This window comes from Morus notabilis, unplaced genomic scaffold, assembly GCF_000414095.1.
Source record: "Morus notabilis unplaced genomic scaffold, ASM41409v2 Scaffold1139, whole genome shotgun sequence".
In the NCBI taxonomy this organism is placed as follows: Eukaryota; Viridiplantae; Streptophyta; class Magnoliopsida; order Rosales; family Moraceae; genus Morus; species Morus notabilis.
The window spans coordinates 31,117-40,146 of NW_010359814.1; the positions used below are offsets into that span (position 1 = coordinate 31,117).

A 9,030-nucleotide genomic window follows, 5' to 3' on the forward strand; every position below is an offset into this window, starting at 1 on the left:
TAAAAGTTAATAATTTAAGTAGTAAAAGGAATATTAATAAATTATGTATATACTAATTATTTTTCTTAATACACTAATTAATTATTTATAATCTAATAAATATGAGGACATTACTAACATAGTAATTATTTATAATTAATTACTAATTACAATTTTTAATTATTTAACATATTAATTTATTATATATATAGTTTAATTACTAATGCACTCATTAATGATGATTTATCCATTATTATTATATTATTAATATATTAATTTTTACTTGCTAAATAATTATCAATTATTAATTACTTTATATATTAATTTAAGATTATTAATTACGGTCATCTTAACTACCCACATCAATTCAACCTCATAATTTACCAAACGTTATTACACTGCTTTTAGAACCAGTAACACTTGTATAATTACAGTTACCAAACACTCAGCTGCTTTTTTTTTCAGCACAGTTAAAAGCAATTTTTTCAAAATCTACAGCATTATCAATCTGGCCCTTAAATTTGTAAATACCTGCAATCTTGCTCTTCTGTCCTCTTTACGTTGTGCAAGTGCAACATAGAGCGGTTTGCTAACAACCATTTTACCATTCATTTCCGAGAGCTGCACATTTCAGAGAGGTCCAGCACCCGTTAATTGGTACCACAATAGCAAGATAATCATCAAAACATGGATAAATAAAAACCATTGCGGAAAAGAATTCTACTCATAAGGACATTACTCACAGCTCGGGATGCCTCTTCAGCAGTGGAGAAAGCGACAAATCCCGATCCTCTACTTATACCATTAGGGTCACGCATAACCTATAATCCAAAGAGGAACGAAGAAGATTAGTGAAAAGCATAAAGGAAGCCTCGTGCTTCTATAAATAAATGAAATTTAATAGCAAATAACAACGCCACACACCTTGCATGAAGTAATTGTACCAAAATCAGAAAATAACTCCCTCAGCTTTTCATCAGTCACGCTATCATCTAGATTTTTAACATATAGATTGAGCCCTTCATATTTATCCACCGTCTCCTTGACAGATTGTTCAAACTTCCCTTTCAACTCCATCTCTCTTTCAGCTTTTTTCTGGGCTTTCCCGACATACCACTCCTTGTCATCAAACTTCTTTCCGTTAAGAGCCTCAACAGCATGAGCTGCATCATCCGTCAACTCAAAGTTAACAAATCCAAAACCTTTGGAGTTTCCTTCTCCATCCCTCACAACTACAACACTAGTAATACTCCCATATTCGCCGAAAATCTTCTTCAGGTCATCTTCAGTTGTTGATTCAGCCAAGTTCTTCACGTAAACGTTGTTGAACTTTGCCTTTTCCGTGGCATTATCTCTTTCCTCCTTACGGACAAAGGGCCCAACATACACTTGTTTGTCATTGAGCAGCATGCCATTCAGATTCTCAATGGCAGCCTTAGCAGACTCCTCACTGTCAAACTGTACAAAACCATATCCTTTCGACTGACCCAAATGATCAGTAGCTATCTTGCAAGATAGTATGTTTCCAAATGATGAAAACGTATCATGGAGAGCTTTGTTATCAATTCCTTTATCCAAGTTCTGCCCCCAAGAAAAAATTTGCATTAACAACCACATTGTAAAAGACCCACCAATTTCAGATACAGCAAAACGTACAACTCAAATCAACAATATAAAAGACCCATCAAATGTAAATACATCAAACATCAGTAGACAATAATACTGTTCCTAGTTTAATGCATATAAACATACCTTAACAAATATATTCCCACTCCCACTTTTACGAGTGGTGGGGTCGCGATTAGAGTACATAATCCTAATTGGCTTGCCATTGACAGAAGCGAAGTTCATAACATCCAAAGCACGCGAAGCTATATATAATCAAAATCGACATTGTGCAAATGAGAAACAAAACAAAAAAAAAAAAAAATCAATGACTTTCGTTTCATAACAAACTTAAGTATCGCGGAGCTAAAATCAAAAAGAGAAATGCGCAAGCGAAAAATGCGACAAAAACTAAACCTTCTTGAGGATTGCTGAAATTGACATAGCCATAGCCAAGCGACCTCCGAGAGCTCAAATCCCTGCAAACCCTAACCGAGACGACCTGGCCGACCTGACTGAACAAGTCGTAGAGCTGCGTCTCGTTGACACTGCCTTCGAGATCGCCGACGTACAACGACGTCGTCGCCGACGGGCCACCGCCGACGCCATTTCCGACATTGGCCACACCATTCTGAGCTGGAACCTCCACCTGAAGCTGCGCCATTTCAGAAAACAAAACTTTTTTTTCCAAAAAAAAAAAAGGAAAATCCTGTCGGTTCTTCCTCTAGAAAAGTTGGAAACTTTTTTCTGGTGATTTTCTCTCCTTTATTCTTTACCGATTTAGTCGGATTAATTCTCGCCGGAAAACAACAGACGAAAGCGACGGCAGCAACCAGCGAAGAAGGGTGGCGGCACCGCAACCGACTTTGTCTGAACAAGGCGACATTTATATATGTTGGATATTCCTCTCACCAAACCCTAGCCAAATCCAACCACGCAATATCAACCGTCGACTTTCGTGGGCCCCATACCTGATCACATCACCGAAACCAGAGATTGCCACGTGGCGTTCAACCTGCAATGTTTAATTTAGACTAATCCTAGATTTAATTTTCTTTAATTTATTTATTACACATATTAATGCAATAACATATATTTCTTTTAAATAAAGCGCGTGTCGCAATCTGAGCTCTCTCTCAAGTTGCCAAGTCGGTTAATTTGCCTGCGCCAAACCAATCATTAATATCTCAAGCCCCCAAAAATATCCCCAAAAAAAAGAAAAAAAGAAGAAGAAGGTATATTTTCTTCTTTCTAGTCTCTCTCTCTCTCTGCTCTTTCGGCTTCTCCGAGCTTGGTTTTCCGGCGAGTCGTCGACTTGAAAAGGGGAATATATCCACCGGAAAAGCCGAACCATGGCCTCCAGTTTCGTTGCGGAGTCTATAGCCATGGCCGCCGGCCATCATGCCGCGGTGAGTTCGGGTTCGGGTCCATCTGGTTTCGCCTCTCAGATGCCGTGCCTTTTGCTGTCGTGTCCCGGCCGGCGACTCGTGTCGAAGTCGAACGCTGCGTTTCGGTCCTCCGATGGGGTTTTGGGGCTCCGGAGGTCATCTGTTATCGCCGCCAATGGAACCTTGACGGCGAATTCCGTGCCGGTATTTGCTTCCTAAATTTGTCGTTTTTACACCGAATAATTGCTTGTGAAATTTCATTTTGGGAACTGTTTATATGTTTTCATGGCCGTTAGAACTTTAATTCCTCTTGTTTGTTGTATTTGTTTGGAATTTTCTTTCAATTTCGAGATTTGAAGGATTTGCGATTTACAATTAGGGTTTATGGATTGGTGCATGTGTCAGAGTAGGCTCTTTGAAATGTTTCAGTTGAGAATTCTTTTTCTGAGGAGAATTTCTGGAGTTCATTTGAGATTTTTGGTGATACTATAGCTCAAAATTCTTCATTTCCGAACTGATTATATAGAATGGAAGCATTACTCTTTTTTTTTTTGGCTCAAAAATGGAAGCATTACTTTAGATGAACTTGTTGGTGGGGATTGGTGATTTAGACTATACCTTCTTTTGCATCTGATTTTTTTTTTTTTTTTTTTTTTTTTTTTCTTTGTGTTGTGAGGGTCTTTTGCATTTTTTTTTTTTTTTTTTTTTTTTTATTCCTTGTGATGTGAAGGCAAAAAGTGGATTATATACAGTGGGCGATTTTATGACAAAAAAAGAGCATTTGCATGTGGTGAAGCCTACAACTACTGTAGATGAAGGTGTTTTTCTTGCTTTGATTTGTAGTAGACCATCTTGCATCTTGCGATTTTACGTTTTTGTTTCTTTTTTCTTTTTCCAACTTATTGATGTCTGTCCTTGTTGAAACAGCTCTCGAAACCCTTGTGGAGAACAGAATAACCGGTTTCCCTGTGATTGATGATGATTGGAAATTGGTAACTCACCCTTCTTATAAGTCCTTTTATTTCGCTACTCATGCATCAAAAAGGAAAACCGGGAAAAAAAATCAATCCTTGATCCAAAGGATGATGTTAATTTAATGGAAGATTGTGGTATTTATACTGCCACATTGAGCATTGAATCTTAAGACTTAAGTTAACCAAGTTTTCCTTGGAAAAGTTTGATCTTGGAGCTTTAGAAAAACTTAGCATTATAGGTTTCTAAGCCACCAATATGATTATTTCTCTCTTTCCACCATATGGCCAAAAAACTACTGGAGTTCTCATTTTTCCTTCAATTTCTCTACATCGAACTTTCCTCGTCGCGTAATTGGTGTCTCTGGACTTCATATGAATTGTTTGAACACTTTTTGAGCGGCAAATAGCTCAGATTATGCTGCTGACCTTGAAGTTAACTAAATCATGTATGCTTGTTCATTTGATCTTTTAGGAATAGCTTCTTTCGTTTATTAGAATACTTGGGGCTCATTTGGCATATGGGTTCAAACTAGGGTTCTTCATTATGACTTTTGAAATTCAAATTTTTTGTAAGAGAAAAACACCATAGCAGAACTAATACCATGGTTTGCACTGTAGTAGAACCCATATACCAAACATACACTAAAATTTTTTTTAACTTACCAATATTTCTGAATCAACAAGTTTGTGCCTACAATTCACTTAGAGTTTTGACATCACGTTAGCAAAGTCAAGTTTTGTTTCTTAAATAGAGTACACTTGTTTTTGGAAAAATGCTCTTTACTAATTGACTAATATGTGGAGATAACTTTTAAAGCTGTTTGCTGCAGGTTGGTCTTGTTTCAGATTATGACTTGTTAGCCCTGGATTCCATCTTCGGTAATTGAGTTCACAAACCATAACTCAGCTTGCTGTAGCTGAGCCTAGTATTCTTTTTGCTTGCTGGAATCTTACCTTTTTATTCTTGACTTGTTTTACAAATCTTCTGGGTCTTTTTTCGCTTATGGCTGCTATTCATTTTATTCTATTTCTTCAGAGAAGCTATTTTTGTTTTCGGGTTTGGAGTGTTATGCAACTCAAAATTCATTAAGGCTAGAAAGTTGTCATGTGCACAAGTCATCTCTTACATAAAATTCCTTTTATTGCAAGTAGGTGGTGGACGACCTGACACTAGCTTGTTTCCTGAAGTAGACAGCACATGGAAAGTATGTGAGAAGATGTTTCTTAAAGTTGAATAACATGATTGCCCCTAGTCAATTTGCTTTCAAAACTTTTTGTGGGTTTTCAGTTTAAATTTCAATCTAATGGATATTGAAGGAGGGTTGTTCTTCTCATAATGTATATCCTGCAGAGAGGCAGGGTATTCTTTGTTTTATTACATTTCAGATTAATGACTGGTTAAATGAGCAGCTTTATAAATCGACTCATAAACTGCTTCTATGGCAAATATTAATGCAGACTTTTAACGAGGTACAGAAGTTACTAAGTAAAACCAACGGCAAGGTGGTCGGTGATTTGATGACACCAGCTCCAGTTGTTGTTCGCGAGACCACTAATCTCGAGGATGCTGCTAGGTTTTGTTCTCTTGATACATATTCCTCTCAGTTTTCTTCTATTTATCAATGCTCAAGGAAAATAACTTTTTTTCCCCACACATCAGATTATTACTCGAGACGAAATATCGCCGACTTCCAGTTGTAGATGCAGAGGGAAAGCTGGTAAAATAGTCTCTCTATCTAATTTTCAATTTTCTTTCATGTTTTCAATTTCTAGGTTGGTCTCTGATGACGGATTTGTTTCTTTTGCCAAGGTTGGAATTATCACAAGAGGAAACGTCGTAAGAGCTGCCCTTAAAATGAAACACACTAATGAAAAGAAAACATAAGACATGGAGGCTGCCAGAGTTATAGGATGCCACTTCAATTTGGCTCGTACAGATCTCTTCACTTCCATAAGCTGTTCAAGTTTCATTGAAGAAGAGGTTGGCTTCTTTTGGCATATGTACAATTTTGGCCTATGCCTGTATAAAAATTCAGCAACATTTTTGTCATTATCAATTATACGACTATTTTATCAGGACTGAAAGTGTAATGGACCCATGCTTTTGCCAATCACCCTCCCCCACCACCCGATGAAAGAGTGGGAAAAAACAAAAAAACAAAAAAACAAAAAAAAAAAAGAAAAAGGAATGAAAAACTTGAATTGTCGTGTGGCTCTGTCGTAATTATTATTATATTGTTCATGCTACTTCCTATCTATTATCTAACCAGTGACGCATTGTTAGATTGCTAGCCTATCAACAAACCACTTGCCACTTTTGTGTGAATGTGAACTGTTTATAAACGTGCGACTCATGTGAATTTTATGGTACAATTAAAGGGTTCCACGTGTTTTGGAATTTAGATTCAATAGGCGTTTGGTAGGCTCGAAATGGAATCGACATGTTTAGTGGTCGCAAGCATAGTCTAAACAGCAACGAAACCAATCTCCAATGTTGACATCTTTGTTCGAAACTCTACGTGGGTGCGTTAAAATAGAAGATCAAGATTGATGGACAATCTACATAAGTTTCGATAATGCAACAGAATTATGAATTATGCTAGTATGATTAGTATAGGAAGTGGTTGAACTGAAGAAGTCACTGGAATTGCCCAACGAGAGGAGTACCGGTTGTTGAACAAGACGGTTGACAAAATGGCTGAAATAGTAGATCAAGTTGACTACGTACATGAATGAGGGTGCTTAAATTATTAAACAATAGCCTCCATAAATGTGCCCTTATGTGTTCCTGTTGTGTGTCCATATAAAATGATTATCCAATCGGAAGAAATAAGCTTTGATTATGCATTTTACTTTGAGGTTAGCATGTGAAACTACAACTAGATAAAGACTTGTGGGGGAATCACGGTAGTGTGTTTTCTTTTCATTGTCTGTCGTACTATAGGCTATAGACACAATCGGGACAACAATAGAATAGGCTAGTCATGAACTAGGAAGAAGAAAATTGCTAGAGAAGTATATATCCATATATTTATATATATTCCTTGTCCTGGAACATCTACATCATTGAGATTTGAGAAGCTGTTCCCAAATATAAAAACTCAAAAAGTTAAAAACATAGAAAAGCATGAAATATTCCGGTAATTGAGGACAAATCCTTGTCCCTATATGCTGGAAAAGTGGCGTGGGAGTTGTTAACTAAAAATACATGGATTACAGCTCAAAGCAGAATCAAAATCTGTGATATGAGGCTTTGAACTATAAGCATCTCCACCAAAATGGTCCTTATTGTAGAGACTAGAGAGTCGAGAGAAGACTTGGGATGGGTGGATTTGTCATTTTGACCAAACTGCACCAAATTGAATCCCATCCCAAGGGCAGAGACAAAAGCCCCAATCAAGTTGTGACCATCATTATGATGGTGCCCCACCCCTGCAATCCTCTCTTGGCTCATTTGCCCCCACGACAGCACAAAATTCACAATCAGCATACAGTGTTGAGAACCAGAAAATACCTAACTCTCAAAATCTTATCCCTTTAGTAGTTATAACTTTAGTGGTTAGCCTGGCGCTTTGCACCCAAATGCTGTCTTGTAGGCCCTTTCTGTTCCTCCTCTCTCTCTCTCTCTCTCCCTCTCTCTCTCTCTCTCTCTCTCTCTACTTCACACTCATAACAAACCCCCCCACTTTCTATTTGCTCTCAGGAGTTCATTTTCAAAGCTACTATTGACTTCACACTCATAACAATTCCCCCCACTTTCTATTTGCTCTCAGGAGTTCATTTTCAAAGCTACTATTGGCTCCCAAAACCCAATTCCATGTCAAGTATTTTTTTCAAGCCCCTGTTTTATCAATCACTCCATAGGAGACTCAGACTGAGACATAGCAAGACATACCATAAAAACTGGAATTATGAAAAGAGATTATGATTATGATTACATTAAAAAAAACATAAATAAATACACTAAGAGCTAACTAATATACATTTATCATTTTTTACAAAGGCCAAAATTTCTTGGTCGAAATACAAAACTAAAAAAAAAAAAATGAAAGCAAAAGCAAAGGATGCAGAAAAAAAAAAAAAGGAAAAACTAAAGTTCAATTAATGAAGAAAAGGGTAGTGGAGAAAAGAAGAAACGAAAAAAAGAAAGGCGTCATCATTTTACTTCAGCCGTCAAAACACATCTCGGCGGCCGCGCACGTCAGCAAAACCAACCCAACCCAGCCCTAACCGAAACGCCGTCGTTTCAGGCTAATCCGAATTCCTGTCCCAGTCGCACTCGCCGTCGGAATTCTCCGGGTCGGGCAGCTTGTTCAAGTCGACCCGGTTCACGAACCCGCCGCACGGCTTCATCTCGGCGTCTCCGCCGCCGTCTAGCCGATGGTGATGGTGATGGTGATGATGGCGGTGGTGTTGGTGGTGGTGGCGCAGAGCCGTCTCGAGCGCGTCGACTCTGGCGCCGACCTCCGTCGCCTTCTTCCGAATCGAAGCCGCCGACATATCGCCGCATCCGCAGCCGCCGCCGCCGTTCTCGCCGACCAAAAGCTCCGGGAAATTGAGCCGCGCCGACGGGCCCCTTAGGTAGAAAACAGCGGTGTCGTAGGCTCGAGCTGCCGCGACGGGAGTCGAGTAGGAGCCGAGCCAAATTCTTGACCGCTTATTCGGCTCCCGAATCTCGGCAACCCATTTCCCCCACTTCCTCATCCTTATCCCCTTGTACTGCTTCTCGCTCTCTCCGCCTCTCTGCCTCGCCGCCGTCTCTCTCGCCGCTCCTTCTTCCTCCATATCTCTCTGTTTCTCGTTTTTTTTTGGGATTCTGAAACCGACCCAGATGGTTTTTGGAGTTAAGAAATCGTGGGTAAGGAGTGAATTTTCATGGAAGTGCAAAATCGAAGGCTTTTTGTTTCTGGTTTTTTGAGGGAAAAACAGAGGAGAGAAAAAAGAGAGAAGAACAGAAGAGACGGCCTCCTCTCATGCTACTTGGCCACTATGCTTGTCATCTGGGTAAGCTTCCACGTTGATAAATTTCTTTCAACTTAAAATAAATAAATACATACACAAATAAATAATCAGAAAATCCAAAT

The 9,030-nt window shown here is 38.8% G+C and overlaps 3 protein-coding genes across 3 annotated transcripts in view; 1 reads left to right on the forward strand and 2 right to left on the reverse strand.

Moving 5' to 3' along the window:
- The window catches only part of LOC21390623 (polyadenylate-binding protein 2), a 5,224-nt gene extending 2,792 nt beyond the window's left edge, over window positions 1-2,432 (reverse strand). Inside the window, exons 1-5 of the mRNA XM_010095201.2 lie at window positions 2,002-2,432; window positions 1,732-1,850; window positions 904-1,560; window positions 723-800; window positions 511-600 (exon numbers count right to left, since the gene is read on the reverse strand). Of these exons, the coding sequence (XP_010093503.1) occupies window positions 511-600; window positions 723-800; window positions 904-1,560; window positions 1,732-1,850; window positions 2,002-2,248 (1,191 nt within the window). The 5' untranslated portion in view covers window positions 2,249-2,432. The remainder of the gene's footprint in view (window positions 1-510; window positions 601-722; window positions 801-903; window positions 1,561-1,731; window positions 1,851-2,001) is intronic.
- A 306-nt stretch (window positions 2,433-2,738) lies between these two features.
- LOC21390624 (CBS domain-containing protein CBSX1, chloroplastic) lies at window positions 2,739-6,022 on the forward strand. Its single transcript, XM_024163759.1, has 8 exons — window positions 2,739-3,176; window positions 3,703-3,790; window positions 3,900-3,964; window positions 4,777-4,825; window positions 5,099-5,151; window positions 5,405-5,520; window positions 5,607-5,664; window positions 5,757-6,022. The coding sequence occupies exons 1-8, from the start codon at window positions 2,937-2,939 to the stop codon at window positions 5,829-5,831; spliced, it is 744 nt and encodes a 247-aa protein (XP_024019527.1). The 5' UTR covers window positions 2,739-2,936; the 3' UTR covers window positions 5,832-6,022.
- A 2,013-nt stretch (window positions 6,023-8,035) lies between these two features.
- Window positions 8,036-9,030, reverse strand: LOC21390626 (ethylene-responsive transcription factor RAP2-10). Its single transcript, XM_010095204.2, has one exon. The coding sequence runs from the start codon at window positions 8,729-8,731 to the stop codon at window positions 8,198-8,200; it is 534 nt and encodes a 177-aa protein (XP_010093506.1). The 5' UTR covers window positions 8,732-9,030; the 3' UTR covers window positions 8,036-8,197.

Excerpts from the sequence above, each read along its gene's own strand:
- LOC21390626 (XM_010095204.2), bottom strand. The coding sequence starts at position 8,731 with ATGGAGGAAGAAGGAGCGGCGAGAGAGACGGCGGCGAGGCAGAGAGGC.
- LOC21390624 (XM_024163759.1), top strand. The coding sequence starts at position 2,937 with ATGGCCTCCAGTTTCGTTGCGGAGTCTATAGCCATGGCCGCCGGCCAT. Across the intron at positions 3,965-4,776 it reads TTGATGATGATTGGAAATTG|GTTGGTCTTGTTTCAGATTA; the intron begins GTAACTCACCCT and ends TGTTTGCTGCAG. Across the intron at positions 4,826-5,098 it reads AGCCCTGGATTCCATCTTCG|GTGGTGGACGACCTGACACT; the intron begins GTAATTGAGTTC and ends TATTGCAAGTAG.